The following is a 24,816-nucleotide window of genomic DNA, read 5'->3' on the forward strand; positions in this document are numbered from 1 at the left end:
ACACACGCACATGCACTAACGTGAAGATGAATGAACCAATAAGATGGCTGTTAAAACATGTGTATGATGATAAATACAAAAGCTAAACACTTACATTTCAGTCATCTGACTTAGAAAGCTTCCGCTTCACATGTCGTGGGGGTTCCCAAGTGTCGCTATCATCTGTTTCTTCTTCATCTTCTTCCTGATCATCAATAACTTCCTCTTCCTCTTCATTTTCCTCAAATAATTCTATACCTAACTCAGATCTTCTCTGTCTTTCTGCAAACCACTCTCTGACCTGCTCATAACCCATATGTGATCTGTTGACAAGTTCATCAAGGTCTTGCTCATTAAGAAATTTGTGCTTCAGGTAATAATCCTTAAGTATTGCTGTTCCAGTTTTAAACTTTATAAGTGATGGTACCCTGTCCCAGGTGTTCATTCTTTTTCCTCCTCTGGGCCGCCCACGTGGTCTGCCTCTGCCCCGTCCTTTGGGTCTGCCTCTCCCTCTTTTCCTATGGGAAGACAGACCATTTAAACTACTTGAATTGGAGCTTTGATAGTAGTAGTACCATTTCAAATTACCATTCTTCCAAGCATAACGAGTATCCCCAAACCAACTAACTATGTCTGTTCTGGCAAGCCCACTTTCTTCAGCCAGCTTGTCATACTCTTCTGCTGATGGCCACTGGGTTCGGACAAATGCACTTTTAAGCATGTGCAGCTGCTCTGGTGTTTTCTTACATATCTTGCCTGTCCCTCCTGACTTAGGTGCAACTGCTTCATCTCCAGGAGAATTTTCTCCAGGTTCTTCTTTGGAACTACCTACATTACTTTCATCTACTTCTATTTTCTCATCCTTTAAAGCTTTTGTTTTATTTTTCTCTGTAAACCAAGCATCAATTTCTCTTCTAGTAAGTTTGGTTTGCGCTCTTAACCTATTTAATTCTTCATCTGTAAGTACAGAATTGTTGAGAAAACTTGCCTGAAGGACACGAAGTTGCTCTGCAGTTTTCTCTTTAAACTTCTGGGGAGCAAAGTCAGGAAAGGGATTCCAGGACTGTTTTGGCTGTGAGGCAGCTGCAGCTGGGGGTTCTGGGGTCTCATCGCTGGAGTCTATGATGATAGTGGCAGAGGAGTCACTATTGAGATGTAAGCACTGGTTACTCTTTGAATTTCTCTGGTTGTACCTTGTATCACTAAACCATTTTTTAATCTCGCCTTTGGTAAGGCCTGTTATTTTCATAAGCCTGATGATCTCTGAGTCGTGGGGAAACTGGTTTTTAAGGTAGCTAACTTTCAGTTCTGCCAGCTGTTCTTTAGTCTTTTTGGCCCGAATACCAAATGAATCTGGGTTCACTAGTGCAGCTTCAGGTCTGACACTTGGTGATGATGGAACTGCTGCTGTGGCTGGTTTTGTTTCTGTAGCAGGCTGAGCAGCAGGCACTTGACTCTTTTGTACATTTGTTTGATTTGGAACCCCTGCCACTGTCAGGGCAATGGGTGCTGTTACCGGCAAAGTGTTTGTTCCAGCTACTTGAGTAAGGACCAGACCTGGCTGACCAACGATTTGGCATGTCTGTAAAATAGATGGTAACCCATTACTCCCTGTGGAAATGTGTGTAGGAATAACAGTTATGGTCTGAGGTACAGTATGTACTGTTCCATTGAATTGTTTTCTTCTTGCCTCCTCTACTTCTTCAGGAGTCCAACTAACACCATGCTTTAAACGTTGGGCTGAAAACCAGATCTTGATCTGTTCCTCTGTATATTTTGCTTGAGCAGAAAGCACTGTAATTTCTGACATTGTAGGATAAGGGAATTTGTTGTAGGTATTAAGTAGAAGAGGATTGTTATCCAATGCAGCATTGTAGGTAGGAATGCTATTAACGGGGATTAAGACTTTAGGGACCAAGTTTGAGTTTTGTTGAGCAGACACTGCAGTTATCACCTGTGCTAACCCAGGAAGAACAGCTGTGGGGGTCACCACTGTGCCAGCAGGACTGGGATGCACTCTGTTGACAATGGAAGTACTTGTATTGGATTCTGAAGCTGAAGAACTCACACTTTCTGCATTTTCTTCCCGGCTTGCTTTTACTCCATTCTCTTTCTCTTCAGAAGTGCCCTCAGCTGAGTTATGGTGAACTGTAATCCGTTTGTTTTCTACCTTATTTTTCATCATTTTCATGATGGGAGTTTTGCTAATGGAGATTCCCGAAGAAGAAACATCTATGGATTCTCCCTGTTCTGTATTCTCCTCTTTAATGAAACTGCCATCAAAAGTCAGATCATTTATTGTCTGTTCAAAGATTGTCTGGTTATTCCGCTTCACCATAGTCAGCTTGAAATTTTCTTCTCCTGGGTGGTATTTCAGATTATGCTCAGAAAGTGCATCATACCTTTTGGTAAGAAAATTGCATTCAATACAAACATAGGATGAATTCAGCACAACATTGGGATGTTCTGAATCTACATGGAAAGTAAACATATTTAGATCTGGAGTTTGAAAAGTACAGTATTTACATTCATAGCCCCCTTCCACTTTCTTATTTTGCTGATTGTCAGAATCCACAGATTCATGAACTTCTTCATCACTGGAGACGCTCTCTGCTCTAGCATTCTCTACAGGTGTAAGGACGGGAGGGCCTTCATCCAAATCCGATATCAACTCAAGATCTGGATCCTGCTCACTGGCAAGGACCATGCAAGGTGTTGTTGATTTTCGTCTGCTTGCCATTTTGATTTTAGGGGCAGGGGGAATTCTCAGTGGTGATTTAAAAGCACTGAGGCTTAAAACTGTTTGGAATCCTTCATTTGAAAACAGTGGCTTCTGGCTCTTCAAGTCCACTTTTGTGCTCAACAAGTCTCATTAGTAGCGTTTCCATGGTGCACTCAAGTACAAAGCTTAGTTGGCAGATAAAACACTGCTGAACTGCTGAAATGTATGAAGCACAACTCCAATCACCTACATTGGAATAAATTTAAAATGTGTGACTATGATTTTTAATAAAATTATGTTATTATATTTTATTTATGTTAAGCTATGGCATAGTTCAGTTATACAGATATATATTCTGAATCAGGAACTCTAAGATTCTAAATAGATTTCTATCTCTAAGCCAACACATTGAAGACCATATGATACTTAGGGGTCAGCCCCTTGTGTGTTTATTTAGATCTTTTAGTTAGCTAGATAGTAGAAAGGAGCCTGCTATGGCAAGCACACTTTTACCAGTCTAAAGTAACAGCAATCTGTTAACAAGGAAGGAACTGTAAACGCAGACACAGTGACATGTATATGAAGCCCAACCCATCAACTAGATCTTCTTCGTTCTCTGCTGTCTGGGCTCAAATGCTGAAAGAATAGTTGAAGCTCCTTAAGGCATATGCAGTTCTCTTCATTCTCTGGCCCCTCCCTCATTTCTCTACATCTCTTGACATCCTCCTCCTCCTCCTTCCTATACCCTGTCATTCCAGGGATACTTAATATACTTATAAAGTTTCACTAAGGCTGTTCTTGATTCCAGATCACTTGTACGGTTGATATAATATAAGTCACCTCTCCTATTTATTTTCTAATCTAGTGCTAACTGTATTGTAGCAGACCACTGCTAACATTTCTGTTCCTGATCACTACCTAACCTGCATACTTGTGGTGTCTTTATTAAAGGTACTGTTGTCCTGTTTGACCTCCAAGCCCCTTCCAGTAACAACTTTATTATAATAAAGCAGTCTCCAAAAGTCTTTGCTTCTTGATGAAGCAAAGGATTTCAGTATCTTCAGTCTAACACTTTCCCAGCTGAGTTCCTCTGCTGACCTCTCATTCATGTTTGATTGACAGTACAAACAAGAAGTCAGTACTGAAGCACGTAGTCACTGACTGTCAATTAACCTGAATGGTCAGGAATAGGGAAGTAGTTGCATCGATCCCAACTGGGTCAGAACAGATCACTAAAGTCGACAATAGCTGCACTCACAATATTGATACTGAGATACACACATATATACAGTTGAAAGTCACTGAATTTTACACTTGAAACGGGTGGATCTAATGTTGTGTGAATTATAGCTCAATAAACTTTAAAACTTTCAGAAGTACATCCTAATAAATTTCCAGTCAAAATAAAGTAAAAATTTGAGGCTAAGTCAAGGTTTGTGTATTTGTAAAGTCTAAACCAAATTCAAATAAATACAACTAGTGACCACCCTTACTTGCCACCATAATTTCACGTGATTTTTTATATACTAGCATCATCCCAGTCATAGCTGAAGGAAAAGGAGTCCACATCAAGTACCTTCTATGAAGCTGCACTGACAGTGATGCCCTGACTTAACGGTGTGAAGACTCTATACATCTGATCATTCAGATCCAACTGTGTATTCATATGACAGATTCAAGCAGCACACAGAAATTTGTACTAAACATCCCTAACAAATGGCATCAGCTTAGTTATACATAGTATTAATAGTCCAAATCTCTACTCTTAAAAATGAAGTCACAGGCTGGAGAGACGGCTCAGTGGTTAAGAACACTGATTGCTCTTTCAGAAGACCCAAGTTCAGTTCCCAGCATCCACAGGGTGGCTAACAATCATCTGTAACTTCAGTTCTAGAGGACCTAAGGCCCTCTTATGGCCTCTGTGGGCGCAGGATACATGTAGTGCATAGATATACATGCAGGCAAAACACCAGTATGCATAAAATATAAATAAATCTGAAGAAAATAAAACCATAACACTTGTAAGATATTGTAAAGATCTGTAAGTCATTATGTTAAATAATGTGAAATAAGCCAGAGTTACAAATACTATATATGTTCTCCCATATATAGATCAGAATTTAAAGAAGTGTGTGTGTGTGTGTGTGTGTACCTACACCATATACATATGTAGGGGTAGGGATGTTAGTATGTCATGAAAGTGTAAAGGGAACCATGAGTAGGAAGAAAGGATCTTAAGGGAAAGGAGGAGAAAAGGTAGTAGAATCTGTATATGGGAACACATAAGGGAAGGGTATTTAGAGATAGGAGACCAACGAAAGGGAGAGATGGGGGAAGCAAAGTGAGAGGGAGGTATGACTTAGAATAAAGTATAATGACATGTACTGTGACAGAGGCATTTTAAAACATGTAAGCGATTTTTATTTGTAAGCAATTATAAAGAAATCTCTGAAATTCAAAACTATTTAGCTGTTGTAAACTAGTATCATCTTCTAATCAAATAGGAATCATTGGTATTTTTCAAACGGTCAGCTATTTGATAGTTGATTACCATTAAAAACAGGGATTCTCAGAGTTCAGGGGTAGCAATAAGACTCTGGATTCAATTTCTAGCACCATAAAAAAGAAAAGCACCAGCAGAGAATGCCCCAACCAAGTGGAAGGGCAATGCAAGAACACTGAAAGTATTGCTGACAGGTGGGAAAGTAAGCTATCTTATGACTTTATTCTCCTGCATCTGAAAAAGGCTGTCTTTAACCAGGATATACTAACAGCTAGAAATCAAAGACAGAGAGATTTGTTTTCTGAAACTCCCTGAAAGTAGTAGTTTTCAAAATTGATGTTTTAAGAAAGGGAGCCTTTTCTTAAAAAAAAAAAAAAAATTACTCTGACAAGCCAAAATGGAAGTCAAATTATGTTTATTAATGCATGCTACTAAAGATGATCATATTAAAAGAAAAAAATCAACCTCAGAAAGACAATATTCCATGTTTTAGCTCTTTATGTCTCCTCAGTTTTATACAGACACATAAAAGCATATGTTTATATAGAACATGGAACAGAAGCAAAGCTAACTGGGAGAATGAATGTGAAGAACAGCAGGTGGCAGGGAGAAAGAACAGGAGGGATGAATGTGCTCAAATTACTTATTATAAGAATACGAAAACATCTTTATGAAGCCCATTGCCATGTACAATGACTATATGAGAATGAACGCATTTTTAAAAGGAGAGAAATAGAGAGTAGCTAGCTGACTAAAGGAGATAAAAGCTGAACTACGTCCTGACAAGAGTCCCACATCCCAGGACCCTGCCACTATCTAGGGGTTCTTTTAAAAAACTGCCTTGCAGAACACTTTCAAAACAATGAATCAGTTTCATCCAAACCATCTCAGTATGCCACAGCTGTGCCGCGTCATCCGAAACCAATCTAGAGTAAGTTCAGTGTGACTTTCCGTGCTAACACAGGAAGGCTGAAAGTTTAAGGCCTCTCTGAGCAAGTCCCAGTATGGGAAGGGAGAAGTAGAACCCAGAGAATCTAGGGGTAGAGCATGCACCAGTCAGTCTAAGAGTCACACAAGAGGAACTGAGTAGCCCAGGCCCCTTTACCTTTCTACCTCTTCAGAAAAAGATTGAACTTTTTGTGTTAACTTTTTATTTTTTAATCATATATAGCATATAAATAAAGACAGGACATCTAATTATTACTTTTACTTCTTTTCCTATCAGCTCACTAATTCAAATTGGTAAGTAAAAATGTAGGCAGATCTAACAAATTTGCCTTTATTTTTTACATTTAGTGTGCACTTGTGGACATCAGAAGACAATCTGCAGGTGTTGATTCTTTCTTTCCATGTGGGATACAGGGACCCAACTCAGATCACCGGGCTTGGCAGCAAGTGCCTTTATCTACTGACTCATATTGCCAGCCCTAGATCTAAACAAATTTTATAAGCTTAAATATTTTTATTATAGTCAGGAAAAATATGCTTATGCTATATTATAATCTATACCCAAGTTGTGCTTTTCTCTCTGAAAATATTGGCCTTAAAGGCATACTTAAATCTAACTAAAGTTACTGAAAATATAGGCTTTTTTTTTTTTTCTAGGAGAAAACTTGGAAAGTTGGCTTAGCCATTAAGACTGCTTGGGGCTCTTCTAGAGGACTTTAGTTCCCAACACCCATGTCAGGTGGCTCACAACAACCTGTAACTTCAACTCCAGTGGATCAGACATCCTCTTCTGGCCTCCATAAGTACTACTCAACCCCTAAAATAGCATATACTAATACAGACATATCCACATAAATAGAAATAAATCTTTGAAAATTAAAAAATAAAGATTTAGCTCAGCATGCTGCCACAAACCTATAAACCCAGCACTAAAGAAGCTGAGGAAAGAAAATCACCAGTTCCAGGCTTACCTGGTCTACACAGTGAACACAAGGCCAGACTGGGCTACATATGGAAAAACAAAAGGCAGCCTACTTACCTCAAGGCACTCAGACTGTTTAACATCTGGGACTTCTGTATCTAACTATGTTGACCTTTGAGACTCTTTCCTCTTCGAAATAGAGCTGTTCACTACAACCTGCCTCCATGTTCTCTTTTGTTTTGCTAACAAAACTAGAGTTTGGATATTATTTAAATAGCTCCTATGGTCTGAATGAAAATATGCTCATATGTCTACAACTGATGGAACTGTTTGGGAAGCTTTAGGTGCAGCCTTGTTAGAGGAGGTGTGTCACTGTGGGTGGGCTTTGAGTATTCAAAAGCCCATGCCTTGATAAGGAATGAGGACTACCCTTAACCTGTGGGTATAAGGACAAATGTTTGGAATATAGTTAGGGATTATATGAATTTAATAAAGTGGTAGTTGTAGGTTCTACTCAAAGATCCATAACAAGGAACCTCAGCAATCCTACATAAAGAACTATAGGCAACGAAGGAATGCTGAGAGTGGGAGAGATAGTTTTCTCTAGGGAAGAGCACATCAGTTAGTTCTCTAATACCAAATGGCATTATTCAGACTGAGAAGGTTATGTTTAGGGATATATATGTATATACATATACTTAAAAACATGTAGCAATAATTAAAAGAGAGACCATGAGTTTGAAAGAGAGCAAGAAAGGGCATATGGGAAGATTTAGAGGGAGTAAAGATAGAGAAAAAAATGATTTAATTATATTATAATCTCAAAAATAAAAGGGGGAAAGCCCACAGCACTCCCATTAGCACCCTGCCTCATGATTTTGGATCTGATGTAAGCTCTGAGCTACTGTTCCTATACCATCCCTGCCCTCCCCCCACCCCACCCTGGCATAATGGTCATGGACTCTCACCCTTTGGAACTGAATAAAGATGCAACTTAGCATGTTGGCGCAAACTTATAAATTAAGTACCTTCTTTTAGAAGTTGTTTTTAGCCAGGCAGTAATGGCGCACATCTTTAATCCCAGCACTTGGGAGGCAGAGGCAGGTGGATTTCTGACTTCGAGGCCAGCCTGGTCTTCAAAGTGAGTTCCAGGACAGCCAGGGCTATACAGAGAAACCCTGTCTCAGAAAAAAAAAAATAGTTGTCTTAATCATGATGTTTTGTCACAACAATAAAAAAATAAAAAAACTAAGAAAGATAGTTCTGAAGAAAATATAACTGCTGGAGAGATGGCTCAGCAGTTAAGAACACTGACTGTTCTTCCAGAGATCCTGAGTTCAATTCTCAGCAACCACATGGTGGTTCACAACCACGTGTAATGGGATCTGATGCCCTCTTCTGGTGTGTCTGAAGACAGCAACAGAGTGTGTGTGTGTGTGTGTGTGTGTGTGTGTGTGTGTGTGTGTACATTTCTTAAAAAAAGAAAAGAAAAGAAAATACAAGAATCCCACTCCCCACAAAGCTTCAAGATTTGGCCAAATGGCTCAGTTCTGTGCATGCATTTAATCTAAAAAGAGCTAAAAGACCAAAACAATAGAGATGGAGACAATTATTTGCTGAGCAAGCACAAGAACTGAGTTCGATCTCCAACAACAACAACAACAAAGCCAGACATGGTAGGGCACTTCCAACTCCACATAGGGTGGAGGCTTGGGGGATCAGGGATAAACAGATCCCTGGAGTTCCCTATCCTGCCTAGGCTACTTGGCAATGAGAGACCCTCCCTCAAAAACCAAAGTGGATAGCATCTGAGAAATAACAGCTGAGGTTAACCTCTGGTTTGTACCAACACACAAACGACAACAACAACAACAACAAAAATCTTTAGGGCTCTTAAAGTTATAATTTTGTAGAAAACAAGAATTTTAGTACAACTGACCCATGGAAGAAGAAAATCAGACACAGATTAATTACTTCATAGAGGCTGTATAAGACAACATACAACCACAGGGTTTAGAGTTGTTCTCTCAGTAAAATATCTGGAAAAGATACTCAACTTCATCCTAAGTGTCTCACCTATAAAACTACGATTCTTCAAAAATGTCATTCAACAAGAACATATGGAATGTCAACCATGTGCCTTTCACTGCACGGGTGTCAAGTAGAGGTGACCAGGACAGACTGCCTCTGCTCAGTCACTAGCCCAGCAGCAAAGGAAACTGGCAGTTAAACATTACTTGGGAATTGTTCTGACCAATAACAAGAAAATTAGCAAGAACTACATAAAAGCACAGCACAGGGGCCTTCTGGAAAAGCAGCAAAGAAGACTTCTCTAGAGAAAGAGGAATAACCTACCTCAAAGGCAAACAAGAGGTGCTTTCTTCACACCTCATGTGCAGAAAGTGATTAACTGTCTTCCACTCTCTCAAAAATTCTTTTTGGAGAATAAGAAATAGAATTTGCATATTATAATTTTTTGAAAGTAACTTAATCAGCTGACAAGGCACAAATTGAATTAAAAATCAGAAATAGGGCTGGAGAGATGGCTCAGCAGTTAAGAGCACTGACTGCTCTTCCAGAGGTCCTGAGTTCAATTCCTAGCAACATGGTGGCTCACAACCGTCTGTAAAGGGCATCTGATGCCACCTTCTGATGTGTCTGAAGACAGTGACAGTGTACCTACATACATGAAATAAATAAATCTTTAAAATAAAAATCAGAAATAAAAATCACTCCTAAGGAGCTGAGTGCATGCTTGTAAACCCATCCCTTGAGAGGAGAATCAGGAGTTCAATGTCATCCTCTGCTACACAGTTTGTGGCCAGCCTGGGTTACACATGACCCTATCAAAAAAAAATACATACGTGTGTGTGTGTGTGTGTGTGTGTGTGTGTAATATATATATTATCACACACAATAGGTAGAAAAATTGCTCAGTGATAAAGCATATGTCACAGGAGCATGAGTTCCATCCTCAGAAATTTCCAAAAGCTGGGTGGGCAGGTTGTCTACCCGAAATCCCAGACTTTTCATGTTACATATACATAAAATGGTATGGTCCCAATTAATCTCCCTTGTCACTAAAGGCAATAACATTAATACAGGAAAGCTGCTGTAGAGAAGTCACTCTATGTCATAAACATCTCCTCCTCTATTTGCAGATAACTAAAAGTGGCTCCAAAACCAATCTCAAGGCCTTGTACTATTTATTTACTATAGAAAGTAGTTAGAGGTCAGCTGCACAAGGCCCTACAACACTGGGCCCTAAAACACAGTAAAACATGTCTAAATACATCAAACACTGTACATACAATTACTTTTGGAAACTTTTGCCTGCATGTATGTCTCTTTGACTTGTGTGTGCCTGGCCCCTTTGGAAGTCAGAAGAGGGCATCAGATCCCCTGGGACAGGAGTTACAGGTGACTGTGAGCCACTATATCGGTGCTGGGACTTGAACTCAGGTCCTCTTTAAGAGAAGCCAGTGCTCGTAACCTTTGAGCTATCTCTCCAGCTCCAGAGAAATATGTTTTTAAAAGCTGATTAAGTCAGTTGTAATACTGCCATTAAAAATGATAACAACAAGGAACATGGAAAGAATTTTATCCAATTATTATTTTTAAACCTGAATAAAATTTGCATTATATTAATAATAAATAAGAAGAATATATATTCTTAGACAAAGACTATTTTTAAAATGAACTTTTCATGTTACAGGTGGAATATTTAAGATATCTATATATTTTCTTCACTATTGTTTGATACTGTTTTTCTATAAAATATAACAAATAATAATTTTAAAGACTTAAAATTGCAAACAGACAAGTTTATTTTTATGTTAGCGTTAGTTCTGACCTAGGATCAACTAAATAAGCTGAGTATTTTGTTTGTTGACTCAGGGTCTTGTTATAAAAGCCCAGACTGAACTCAAATGTAAAATCATCCTGCCTTAACCACCTGACCTTACTTAATCTGAGTGTTAGGATTGCAGGACATGCCTAGCTCAAGCTGGAAACAAGTTTTCTTTTTTCTTTTTAAGGCAAAAAACAAAGTTACATAAAATTTTTCAGGGTGACAGGAACCCACCCCTTAGCAGGTTTATGTAGGTATCTCTTAGGGCATTGTTTGGATCTAGTTTAAGAGCCCTCAAAAATCACCCAAACTCTCTAGGGTGGCTTGGGCCATGCCAGTTTCTATAGGCCCATCTACATCCTGGCATGACATGTGTGTGCCTGGTCCCTCTGGAAGTCAGAAGAGGGCATCAGATCCCCTGGAACAGGAGTTACTGGGGGCTTCTTCTGAGCATAATATGCTTCTCAACCAACTCATGATTTGGAGCTCATTGAAATAATTACAAAAGTATTTCTCTACAGAAGGACTCAATGAAAGCAAAATTTGTTTCATCACAGCATAAAAATGTTGGGAGTTCTCATACAAATTCTTCTTTTATGGTCAGAAAGAATGTGTTTGGCATTCCACTATATCTCCAGACTCCAACAAAGAACATTTTTAGGGCCTAGCAATATTTAAAACTTACTTTGAAAAAAGTTTTTAAGGAACTAGAGAGGTAGCCCAGTTGGTAGAATGCTTGCCCTGCATGCATCAAAATCCTGAATTGTTTTCCCAGACAGGTATAGTGTCACACACTATACTATAGTGGTGTAATCCCAGCACTCTGGAAGTAGAAGGTGAGAATTATAAATTCATCCCTGTTCATAGAAGGAGCCCAAGATACATGAAACTCTGTCCTAAAAAATGTTGAAGGAGGTGTCTGGAGAGATAGCTCAGCAGTTAAAAGAGAACTAGTGCTCTTCCAAATTCCAAAGGACCTGGGTCCAATTCTAGCACCCACATGGTGGCTCACAACCATCTGTAACTCCAGTTCTAGGGGATGTGACATAGCTTCTGTGGGCATGCAAGAGGTAAACATACATACATACATACATACATACATACATACATACAGGCAAAAACAATCATACACATAAAATTTAAAACCCTTAGAGTGTGTGTGTGTGTGCGCACGCACGCACGCACCCACGCATATTTCACTTCTTTGAGTGCTCACTTATGGAAGAACTATTGAACACACTGTTATCTGCTTTACAGATTACTTGTAATAAGCCCATATGGATAAAAGTCACTTAGTCATCAGAATATGAAGATCCTCTCCAACCTAAAGCATTCCATAAAACATAGCAGTCAACATTCAATAAACATTTTCTAACATCTAAATTTCATTCATAATAAATGACTTTTATGTATGAATAATGTATATCTAATTTATAAACTAAGCATGAAACTAAGGGAGAAAAAACATTCCAAGGACTATTTTTGCAATAAATTCAAATGAAAACAACATAGTTCCTGCAAACAGATCAAAGACAATTTATACTTAGAATCATGACTTCTGCTCTGTAAAAAAAAAAAAAAAACTATCATAATGTGATAGTTTCAAAATATTAAAAAGTACTTTTTTTCACAGAGAAAATGAGTTAGATTTGGAATGGAGAGATGGCTTGGCAGTTAAAAGCACTGACTGCTCTTCTAGAGAACCCACATTTAATTCTCAAAACCCACATGGTGACTCCCAAACATCTGTACTCCTGTTCCAGGGGATCCAATGCTCTTTTCTGACCTCCAGGAGCACCAGATGCACACATGGTACAAAACATGAGAAAAACACCCATATTCATAAGATAAAAACAATTTAAAATATTTAAAGTTACTGGATTCTATGCCTATTAGTGAAAATGTCAAATGTTATTAAAATGTTTATAAATTAGGCAGAATTGTAGCTGTATTGAATCCCCAAGCCTTTTTTCTTTTTGGTTGTCTTGTATTTCAAATTACATGATTAACAGATAATAGTATTATGACCTTCTTAGCCACAAAATATGTTATTTTGGTAAGATTGTATATGAATAAAATAAATATTTTATATCAAATGTGGGTCAAATAAATATTTTGTAAGATACTATAGTTTATTATGTTCATGTTAGTTTTTTATCTAGCATCGACTAAATAAAACTGTTCTTAAGAAGCAAAAATATATGCACTAAGAATCCCTAGGAATCTTCGCTCATATAATTCCCTGGGAATTCTTGGGACTCTGCTCTGTTTAGTCTCACATTCTCACCTCTGAATCAGAGCTCTATTTGGCTAGCTGGAAATATTTAGTTTCACATATTTGTATTCAAAGGAAAAATTACAAATCCAGTAAGATCACAAAACACTTACAATATGCAAACAATGGGATCCAATTAAAACAAAAAGTACCCACTGTCCTTAAATAAGAGAAACAGAGAAAAAAAAAACAGACATGCAGAAAGGTAAAATGGCATTCATATTCTAAAGGCATTTTCACACTTAAAATGACTGCAGGCAGAAATGGGTATGACAAAAGCGAAAGCATCTAAAAGCCATGACCAAAGGTGCACTCATTCCAGAGGATCCCTTTGCTAATGCTAATGAAGGCTGAGAGGTAAGGATCTATCACTGCTGCCTGTTTTTGTTCAAGTCAGAGAGTGGAACTTTGTGACACTGAAGACTAAAGAATCCAGTCAGGACAGGTTCCAGCTGGAAAACTCTGGTCCCATTATTTGAGGAGGAGAATGTCTCTAGGACATCAACAGCCCAGTTGGCATATACCTGCTGTGAGGTGGGGAATTACACTGAGTGGCATAAACTAGCTCTATCATGAAGCTGACTTGTTGACAGTGAATGTGACTCAAAAGTGCTTGTCTGCTGCAGACAGTTTTTCCTAGTTTTTGCAAGAATGCGTGCTGTGTCTTCCACACAAGAATACTTTGTTCTGAGTAAGGCTATCTTTCTTTAAGAAACTGGAAAACCATTCATCTGTCCATTATAGTCCCTATTTCTAAAATGAAGCAACTATTACCTTTTTCACTGAGGATATATTTATTGACTTTAAAATAACAACTGGACTAAATTATTTCAAGTCTATAATATATCACCTAATGTTTCCTGTAAAAGCCAAAATTAGGTAAAATATATCAGAATATAAAGTACAGACAAATATTCAAAAATTGGTATGTTTAATATAAGTAAAAGTATAACATTCTAATTTTCATAGTTGTAATTCACTATTGTCAGTATATTTACACTATATTTTCAAGTATTTATGTCTTGAAGTTTTTTTTAAACTACATTTCTTTATTTTCAGTGTGTGATTCTGTGTGCCACAGCATATATGTGAATGTCAAAGGACAACTTGGAAGAGTTGGTCCTCTCCTTGTAGAGTGTGGCTCTCAGGGATAAAACTTAGTCTTTACAAAAGACTAAGCTGGGGGCTGGAGAGATGGCTCAGAGGTTTAGGGCACTGGCTGCTCTTCCAGAGGTCCAGAGTTCAATTCTCAACAACCACATGGTGGCTCACAACCATCTGTAATGGGATCTGATGCCCTCTTCTGGTGTGTCTGAAGACAGCGACAGTGTACACTAGATAAATACATAAAATAAATAAATCTTTTTTACAAACATCCTAAATAAGATGTATTATAAGGAACTAGAGAGGTGGCTCAGCAGGTAAGAGTGCTTGCTGTTCTTGCAGAGGCCTCAGGTTTGGTTCTTAGCACCCATGCCAGGTAGTTCATGACTACCTGTAACTCTACTTCCAGGGGCATCTGACTCCCCTCCTGGCCTGTACAGTTGCTTTCTATTATTAATTTTTATTTTTTATTCATAGGTATGCATATGTGTGTCTCCATGTGAGTGTATTCCACATATGGCAGGTTCCACATGGAAGCCAGAAGGTGGCATCTGATCTCCTGGAGCAGGTACTACAGGTAGGTGTAAGTCACTGGCTGGATGCTGGGAACTGAACTCAGATCCTCTGAGGACCATTTGAGAAAGTCTCACTATGTAGCTCTGGCTGTCCTGGAACTCACTGTGTAAACCAGGCTAGCCTCCAATTCACAGAGATACACCTGCCTCTGCCTCTCAAGTGCTGGGATTTAAAGACTTGTGCTGTCACGCCAGCTGTAGTAAGTGCTCTTAACCACTAGTGAGCTATCTCTCCAGTCCTCAGCTGCTATTTAAAAAAAAAAAAAAATTTAAAAAAAGAAAGAAAGAGAGAAAAGAAGAGAGAATCACTTTTTTTTTAAAGATTATGTGTTTGTGTGTGTGTGTGCTTGTGCACATGTGTGTGTATGCATGTGCATATGTGAAGATGCTCACAGAAGCAAGAAGGGGGCATTAGATACCCTGGGATCTTGAGTACAGGCAGCTTTTAAAACATTAACCAAATTCAGTATTATAGACACTTAAGTGAGTACATCTGTACAGGGGCTTTACCATCCTTGAATGAGGAAGCACATACCTGCCATAGCTTCTTCAGCATTCTGTTCCTTAAAGCAGAAGGTTATCCCTTCAAATGAGGTACTTGGCTCAGGCCATCATCGCAAATTGTCCCAAAGTAGCTAGCAGTCTTCTACAAAGAGAAATATACTATTATCTTATTATTCTCGATATTACTTAGACTTTTTAACTACCACAGTTTAGGCCTTGGCTTTTAAATATGTGTGTGTGTGTGTGTGTGTGTGTGTGTGTATACACACACATATATATATACACATATACATATATATATGTATATGTGTATATATATGCATATACATACATATAAACACCAAATGCAATACTGATAGAAAACACAAAATTTAAAGGTGCTTTAAAAATCTACTTATACAGAACAATCCAGTAACATATTATTTTTCATAAAATTACAAAATTCTATTGTGACAAACTCTGTGACAGAAACAGCTTAAAGGAAAAAGGACTTATTTTGGCTCACAGTTTTATGGTGAAGGCATGGCAGCGTTCATGGCTACAGACATATGAAGACACATGCTCATACATCCATGGACCCAGAAAGCATCAGGTTGGCTGGGCTATATAGAACCCAGAGACCCTCTTCCTCCAGATAGCCCCTACCTGCTAAAGGTTTCACAAGTATTAATATTGTGTAATCAAAAAATTAGAATTGCCCTTCATGGCAGTGCATGTCTTTAATCCCAGCACTTGGGAAGGAGAGGCGGTCAGACCTCTATGAGTCCAAGGGCAGCCAGGTCTACATAACAATTTCCAGCCTATCTAGAGTTCCATAGTGAGAGACCCTATCATATACGCACAAAAATTTTTAATTTATCATTCTCTGAAAATTCAAACTAATGTCTAAAATGTTTGGTATATTTCTAAGGGTACCTAATACACTGGAAAATGTTAATAAAAACTACAACTGCTTCTTTTACTAAAATAACAGCAGTACTTTTGAAAGTGGAAATATTTCACTTATTTATTTATATCTACATTGGCGTTTTGCCTGTATGTATGTCTATGTGAGGGTGTCAGTTCTTGGAGTTACAGACAGTTGTAGAATGCTATGTAGGTACTGGGAATTGAACCCCCAGTCCTCTTGGAAGAGGAGGCAGTGCTCCTAACCACTGACTCGCATCTCTCTAGCCCCAAAGGTGGAAATATTTTTGTTGCTGTTCTTAAATCACAGATACTCTAAAGCACAGAGAAACAGAAAAATCATCTTTTATTTTCCCAAATACCTTATGTTCTTATTCCTGCTAGTAGTACATACAAGCTTATAAAGTCTTAAGAATAATGTAAATATATTAAAACATCCACCAGTAAAACTTCTAAGTAAAAGCTAAGGCCAAGACCTTCCACTAGTTTCATGAAAAGCACTTTACTGGCAGACACAGTGAAGCATTGCACTTAGGACTGACTCCACAGTTCTGTTTTCTAGTATCTCCACATTCAACCTCTCCTTAGCATCCATTACAGGACATGGATAAGGAGAGAAAATAAGAAACAGCTACCAAAGAGGAAGGTTATTTTCAAAAGTGAATTATTAATACAGTAGGAAATTGGTAACCAATTGCAATTCATTCTTAAATCACACAGAAAGGGTAAGATGTTTTACTGAACATGACTCTCCTGAGATGAGCTGCCAAGACACGTGAAAGCACAGACCAATGGAGGCACACCAGAGGAGCTCTTTGATTCTTCTGAATGAAAACCGCATTTGTCTGATGCTATTCCAGTTTCGATACAGAGATTCCTTAAGGACATTTCTAATTCAGAGTTTTTTTTTTTAATTTAGAGTGAGCACATTTCAGAAATTAAAGAACTCAAGCGTGTACATTATATAATAAAAAAGAACAAGCTGTTCTGGCAGTAAATATAAAGACCTAAAAGTCTGAGCTCTACAACAAGCTGGATTCAAACCCCAGCTTTGCTGCTCACTACCTGCTTGGTTTTAAACCAGTGGCTGCCTGTGTGCTCAGCCTCCTCATCTACAGGCTGGAGCAAATGACAGTGCTTTGTTAATGGGAGAAGAAGAAAATAGCTCTTAGGCTATTTTCTGGTACTTAGTTAGAACAGAATAATGAATTTTGTTTGGATTTTACTTATATTACTGTCACATTATATAACAAAGGAAGTCTTTGTTTAAAATTTCATGAATGCTAATAAATTGTAAATATTTTTTAAGATTTGGGTAACAGTCAACCTGTGCATTGTATTCCCTGATTATAATCCTGATATATTAAGTTGGCTTTAACAGTAGACAAATAATATAATTCAAGCCCTATATGCATACATACTCTGAGTTACCTTCAAAATGAATCATTAATGTATGACACATTGTAAAGGGTATTTCACAGAATTAACAAATCTTTGACATAAACAATCTTACAATAATGAGGAAGAATTGGTTTTGTTAACCTTTACTCCTAAATGCCTCTACACAGTCCATGCCCAGTTAAGTTTTAACAACCTTCTTTTTCACAAAAAAAAGCGGGGGCTGTAGATGAAAGTAAAGATTTAGGATAGTAGGAAGACATAATATCACAAATATCAAAGCTTCCTATGTCCTTTCATGACAACCAAAAAGGAGAAATGCATATTTAGGAAGAGGAAAAGAGGGATTCAAATTATATAAGAAATATTCATCACCTAAAATTAATGATAGCTATTATTTTACTATTTATTTGTTTATATATTTGGAAGGATGGCACATGCCATGGTGCAGAAGACAACTTTTGGGAGTCCACTCCCCTTCTTTAGACCATGTGGGTTCTGAGAATCAAATTCCCTGATTATAATCCTGATATATTAATATAAGTTGGCTTTAACAGTAGACAAATAATATAATTCAAGCCCTATACGCATACATACTCTGAGTTACCTTCAAAATGAATCATTAATATGACACATTGTAAAAGGTATTTCACAGGATTAACAAATCTTTGACACAAATAATCTTACAGTAATGAGGAAGAATTGGTCTTCCAATGGGTGGTTAGGCTTAGCAGCAAGTGTTTATCCATGGAGTCATCTTACTGCCCTGACAGCTTTTATTTTAAATAAGAAATATACATTTATAGCTACTATTGCTGCTGTATTTTGAAAAGTAAGCTCTGATATGAATTTTTTTATCCTAAATTTAAAAATTGAAAATAAAAATTGTAAAAAATAATTTCTTCAGAGTTATTGTTAGTAGAGGACTCACATAGAATGCAAAGCCTTGGGGACTCAGTTCCCAACACAACATAAACTGGCCCTCAGTGTACAATTGTAACCCTAGAATTTTTAGCAGGTGGGGTTAGGAAGAGCAGTTCAATGACCTCCTTGGCTACATAAAGAGCTTGAGCCAGCCTGGGCTACATAAAACCCTTTCCAAAAAAAAAATTATTCAAACTTAGCCATGTGTCTGTAATTATAGTACTCAGGAAACAGAAGCAGGAGGACTGAAAGTTCCAGGCCAGTCTGGGCTACATAGCAAGGCTAGGTCTTAAGAACACACATAAACATTTATTCAGCTGACATCCTTGAAAAAATATCATTCTGAAATTGCCAATATATATTTGTTTTCTAAAATGTAGCATTGTACTTGTTTAGACCAAAGGTACATATAAGTTAAACATCTTTGTGTGTGTATGCATGTCTCTTCATGGCACATACATTGAAGAACACTGATGATATAAAATGACAAGATTAGCCCTGGCCATTATGGAACTCACTCTGTCGAACCAGGCTGGCCTTAAACTCAGAAATTCACCTGCCACTGCCTCCCCAAAGCCGGGACTAAATGCATGTGCCACCATTGCCAGGCTGAATATCTTTTAAGAACATAACCTAGATCTGGAGACAGGCTCATTCCTTAAGAACATTGGCTGTCCTTCCAGAAGACAGAAGAACTGGGATTCAATTCTCAGCACCCACATGGAGGCTCACATCTGCCTGTAACTCCAGTTCCAGAGGATCTAATCACCTTCTCTGCCCTCTGAGGGCACTGCATAGCATGATGTACAGACATACATGTAGACAAAACACCCAAACAAGAGCAATATTATAACTTTTTTTAAAGAGTGTATGACAGTAGAGTCTGGAGAGATGGTTCAGCAGTTAAGAGCACTGGCTGTTCTTCCAGAGGTACTGAGTTCAGTTCCCAGCTCCCACATGGGGGGGGGGGCACAAAAAAAGAGTGCATGACAATAAAAGAAAAAATACTTCATCACACCACTTTTCCATATGAGTGTGAATTAAACAAAACAAAACTCTTCAAAACAAGCCTCCATGCGTATGCTATTGACTACGTTAGTAAAATAGCAAAGCTCTGCTCCTTTTCAGCAAAAACAAGAATCATGAAAGGTGAAACCACTGTGATATCTTTCCTGTCCTACCCTCAAGCCAAGCAAGCTCAGCTGTGCAGGAGCTGAAGCTACCGATGAGCATCTTCCACACAGACACATTTATGTTTTCAGCCTTAGCATATTTTCAAACCATCTGGCATCTATGTATGCCACTCTGGTTTGCCAGACTAATCTGTTCAGAACTGGGTATAACAGTAGAGCTATATGCACTGTGGGGAAAGCAAGGAACAGCGCATATTTAAAGAAGTGTTCCAAATGCTGAGCCATAAGCTGGTTATACTTGACCTGTACCTTTAAAACATTTCTACCAAAAACATTACGCTCTTTTAGCTGGGCAGTGGTGATGCACGCCTTTGATTCCAGCACTTGGGAGGCAGAAGCAGGTGGATTTCTGAGTTCGAGGCCAGCCTGGTCTACAGAGTGAGTTCCAGGACAGCCCGGGCTTACAGAGAAACCCTGTCTCAAAAAACAAACAAACAAACAAACATTAAACTCTTTTGAGAATATAGGAATGGCTCAGGACTGTCATAAGTTACCAAAGTACTAGGGTTCTTGGGGTTTTTTTTTTCTCATTTTAATCTAAGCAGTCTAATGAAACATATCAAGAGGTAGTTCTACCAAAAAAAAAATCATTGATATATAAAATACTGTAAATTCTATATTTAAAAAAATGCCTAAGGGCCAGTGAGTTAGCTCAGTCAGTAAAAGCATCTACCACCAAGCCTGACAAGCTGAGTCTGATACCCAGAACCTATATAGTGGGTGGAGAAACAACTCCTGAAAGTTGTCCTCTACCTCCACATGCATGCAGTAGGATGTGCACATAACTGCACATAAACACAAGGAAATAATAAATGTAAAAATTAGTATCTAAGATTGAGATGGTGGTACACACTTGTAATCCCAGCACTGACAAAGAAGAGGCAGGACTGCCATGACTTCAAGGCCAGCCTAGGCTATGTTTTGAAACTCAAATTCAAAACAAAATCTAAGATTATGCATTTTACTTTGCCTAAATTAGTCTGTATACTTTTAAAATATTTGAAGGATGGAGAGAGAAACTAAGATAAAAATATTCATGACTGTCTTTTTCCTTATATTCCCTGTTACCAAACTACTGTCCCTGGCAGCACCCAGCCTTTCCTTCACCTAAAATCTGGACTCAGAATTGCTTCTTTAGAAATAATCTATGTGCCTTGTTAGAACAAACTTTTATTAATCCCCATTACCAGTCTGAAATAATGACTTTTTTAAGGCATGTTGAAAAGAAACAGGTAATTACTACTGCATACAAATTAAAGCTTAATAGGACAAAGACTTCTGAAATACAGTGACCAGCACCATAAACAAAAAAGTGCACTTGTGCACCCCGCAACACACAGTATTTTCCTGGGGGAGGAGTGGTTCTTCCGGATTTTCCTTCGCCATCATATTAACCTCCGAGAGAACTGCTTCTTCAAGTTTCATGGAATCTCACCCTAAACACGTCACAAATTCTCAATCAGCCTTTCTTATAATTTCCTCCTAAATATTATCTCTTCTCTGTTTTGGTTTTGTCATTTAGAGAAGGTTGGTGACAGAAAAGTACTGTAAGCATTCCTACTTTATCTATGGTTCTTCTCCACATTCAGTGTTCCAATTGCTTTTCCCAGAGCCTTGATACCTAAGCTAAGGATAGCAAACAGAATCTTATTCTTCGGTTTGTTTCGTTTCTTACTGGTACCTTTGGAGTACCGAAACAAAGAATTCTAAGTCCCTCTCTTGGAACTTCGGTGTAAATACACAAGGAAAGAGCTTCTGTCAGGGCTCGGCTTTCCTGCCATCAGACCCCAGTCCTTTTTATCTCCTCTTCCTAGCCAGTTCCCTTTAAGCCCCAAGGCTTGGAGAATCCTCTGGTCCATCACTCCCCCAAGTCTCTGTACTCGAGCTCCTGTACCTCTGTAGAAAGAGACAAGTGTGTTTCCATCCTCTTTAATTAACTTCTCCCCTAAAATCCTGGTCTTCCTCAAAATATACTTCGCACTATACTTCTTATGGATGCAACTCTGAGTCAGTCCTCCCTGATGATGTGCTCCGACTCCAAAGCCAGCGCACTACATACAGTCCAGCAGGAGATCCTTTACTGACTCTTCAGAGAGGCTGCGCCGCGTCCCCACGAGGTGGCCCCACGCCTCCAGAGGCCCAACGCTGGAGATCTCCTCCAGGACCCACACAGTAGTTAGGGTCCGCTGTCCCAGAGACGTCCTCCCCTCAGGGAGACCGGCCCCCCATCCCCTCAGCACCCCCAAGTTACTCAGTGCTCTCCCAACCATGGCATTAGGGCTTTCCCTCCAAACCCCCCAGCCCAGAGCTCCGTCCTCTCTTTAACACCCCGAGAGAACCCGGGAGCTGCGACTCTGTCCGCCCCGCCGAGGGACAGGCCCTGTCCCTCCGGGTCCGATGCTGCGTGCCCCAGCGCCGTGGGCTGGGTCCCGGGGAGTGGGGGGTGTTCTCTGTCCCGCTGGGGCCCGTCCCGTGCTGCGCCAGGGCTCGCGCCTCTCGCCTTCCCCACTCGCCACGAGCTCCTGCTCGGGTTCCACCCGCAGCCCCGCAACCGCGAGGCCCAATACCCAGCCGGCTCGCGCAGCTACCTGCAGGGGCCGCCTCGCCTCAGCGCCTCGCCGCCGCCATCTTGCATTTCAGAGCGACTGCACTTTTCAGGGAGTCAACTCTGACCTGTGAACCCTAACCCCGGAACCACTCGGAGGGCCCTCGCGCGGGGGGCCCACGGAGCTCTGCGGCCCGGCAGAAGCTTCAAGACGCCAGGCCGGGGTGCGAGAGAGACTCCGGTGCCTGAACCTACAAGGGCCGCGAGGAGGAGCCAGCCGAGGCGGGGCCAGCCGGGCGCCCCACTCGAGGACTTCGCCGCTCCTCTGGGATGCGACCCAGGCCGCTCCTCTGGAACCCTGCGCTGCGGGAGGTGTGCGCCGCCCCGCCCTCTGTCAGGAAGAGTCACGCCCCCTGTCAGGAGGGGGCCACGCCTCTGTCACCAGAAGCCACGCCCCGTCATGAGAAGCTCCTCCTTCCGGCCTTGCGAGGCTCCGCCCCGCTCAAGCGATGGCTCGGCCAGCAGTCGTCAGAAGTTGGAGCCCGCCTGCCGCGACCTGGGTCCCTTTCTTCCATTGACACTGCCTGGGTCCTCTGAAACTCCTTCTCCCCTGGAGCTGGACTCCTAAGGCCCGCCCCTCCCTAAGCCACGCCCACTGTCTCTCTCCGCTCCTCCTTGGGAGGCGCTCCTCTGGATCCCAGCCGCGCCCCCACCCGCTGTCAACAGTCCCGCGCTCCTGTCAGCTGCAGCTCCGCCTCATCTAGCCCAGTCCAGCAGGAGCCGTAGTTCCAGCTTTAAACAGGAAAAGTTCAGGGTGGCCCCACTTGGAGCCTCCCGCCTCTGCCTCCTGCTGCAGTCCCTCTTCCCCCTGAGAGCCACTGGCTGAAGCCGAGCTCTCAGTGGGCACCAGCCCTGCAGCTCGGCCAGCTGAGGACCTCATCGTCTTCCCCATCTCTGCCCCTCCGCCCTCTCATCATCATAACAATGAATATAAAAACGAAGGCAAAAGGAAACCACTCAGAGTGTTCAGTGTATTCACGGCTCCGGACGGAAGAGAACTCTTTGGCGCCTGGATGTTTAGTCCCCACCCCCATCCCAGTCATGGACCCTTTGCGTTTTGATAGCAGAGCTCCACCAAGCCACACCAGTCCGAAAATCTGCACTCTGCATTTATTTGAAGGGAAGACCTGGCTGCTGAAACCGACGTGTACAGTATTTAGTTGCATCCTAAAATTCTAAAACTTGTGTGTGCTGAGGCTTAATGATCTCGCCAGCAGAGGTACTCAACCCTGTCCCACTCTCGCCCTGTTCTTAAAACAAAAATTAACAGCACTCTAACTCCTTGAAACTAAATTCAGAATGTGAACTACTTATACAAATAATTTAAGAAACCGCTATAATTTTTAATAACAAAAATAGAAAGTAGATTATAATGTGGTACTAACATCAGTAAAAGTAAAAAAAAAATGCATTCTCTACAATGTATTTAAATACTCCTGTTCCTCATGAGAAAAATGCAACACACACACACAAGTTTATGCTTACCCAGAGACAGTTCCAGGTCCACTGAGAAGCTCAGTTTAGGATATAACTCTGAACAAAGAAAATATTTCGAATTCAGATATTCAATCTTTTGTTCACGCATTCAACCATTTGCTTTTTGAGCACTACGTATGCCGGACACTAAAGGAGATGTAAAATTGAGTAAGGCCATCTTGTCGTCCACTGGTATCGAAAAGAGATTGTTCTGGAACCCTCCATGATACCTAAATCGAACGTCGTTCAAGTCCCTTAAGTAAACTGATGTGGAATATGCATATAATCTGTGCACATGCCCCCATGGAGTTTACATCATCTCTGCTAGAATGACATAGATGCCAGGCAAAGAGCTTCTAAACTGTAACCATTTAGCATACTGAGACAAGAACAAAAGTTGACTCGTTCAGCAGAGACACATGATTTTTTTCCCTGAACATTTTGATCCACAGTTGGTTGAATCATAGATGTGGAAGCCATGGATCCGGAAGGCTGTGTTCTGTCTTCCAGGATCTTTCAGACTAGATGCTAGGCAAAAACATGCTCATAAAATACATCAAAGTGAAAATCAAGGCGAATCAGGAGTGGCTGAGGCATATGGACTTTCTCTCTCTCTCTCTCTCTCTCTCTCTCTCTCTCTCTCTCTCTCTCTTCCCCCCACCCCGTATGTGTGTGTGTATATGTGTGTTTTCCTTTTCTTATTCCTCCTTTTTATAGCACCAGTTTATAGTCTTACCCCTCTCTCTCTAAAGCAGCCAGCCTGCTTCATTCCCCAAAGCCAACAGCCCAGAAGTCTCCCAATTTAAGGTCACTCCCACAGGGCATTTCTGTCCAGGAAAACAATTTCAATAGCACAGTGCTGGGAACAGTATCCCTGGCTGAAGTGCTGCCAATTATCTGGCATCCTTGCACAAAGCAAGACTGTTAACAGC

General features: G+C 40.2%; 1 protein-coding gene across 1 annotated transcript in view; it reads right to left on the reverse strand.

Moving 5' to 3' along the window:
- Zhx1 (zinc fingers and homeoboxes 1) overlaps positions 1-22,738 on the reverse strand; it is a 27,429-nt gene extending 4,691 nt beyond the window's left edge. Inside the window, exons 1-3 of the mRNA XM_028753886.1 lie at positions 22,392-22,738; positions 15,414-15,524; positions 95-2,947 (exon numbers count right to left, since the gene is read on the reverse strand). Coding sequence (XP_028609719.1) covers positions 98-2,719 — 2,622 coding nt within the window. The 5' untranslated portion in view covers positions 2,720-2,947; positions 15,414-15,524; positions 22,392-22,738 and the 3' untranslated portion in view covers positions 95-97. The remainder of the gene's footprint in view (positions 1-94; positions 2,948-15,413; positions 15,525-22,391) is intronic.
- Positions 22,739-24,816: the final 2,078 nt, after the last annotated feature.

The sequence above is a fragment of the Grammomys surdaster genome, unplaced genomic scaffold (genome assembly GCF_004785775.1).
Source record: "Grammomys surdaster isolate TR1022 unplaced genomic scaffold, NIH_TR_1.0 125974, whole genome shotgun sequence".
In the NCBI taxonomy this organism is placed as follows: domain Eukaryota; kingdom Metazoa; phylum Chordata; class Mammalia; order Rodentia; family Muridae; genus Grammomys; species Grammomys surdaster.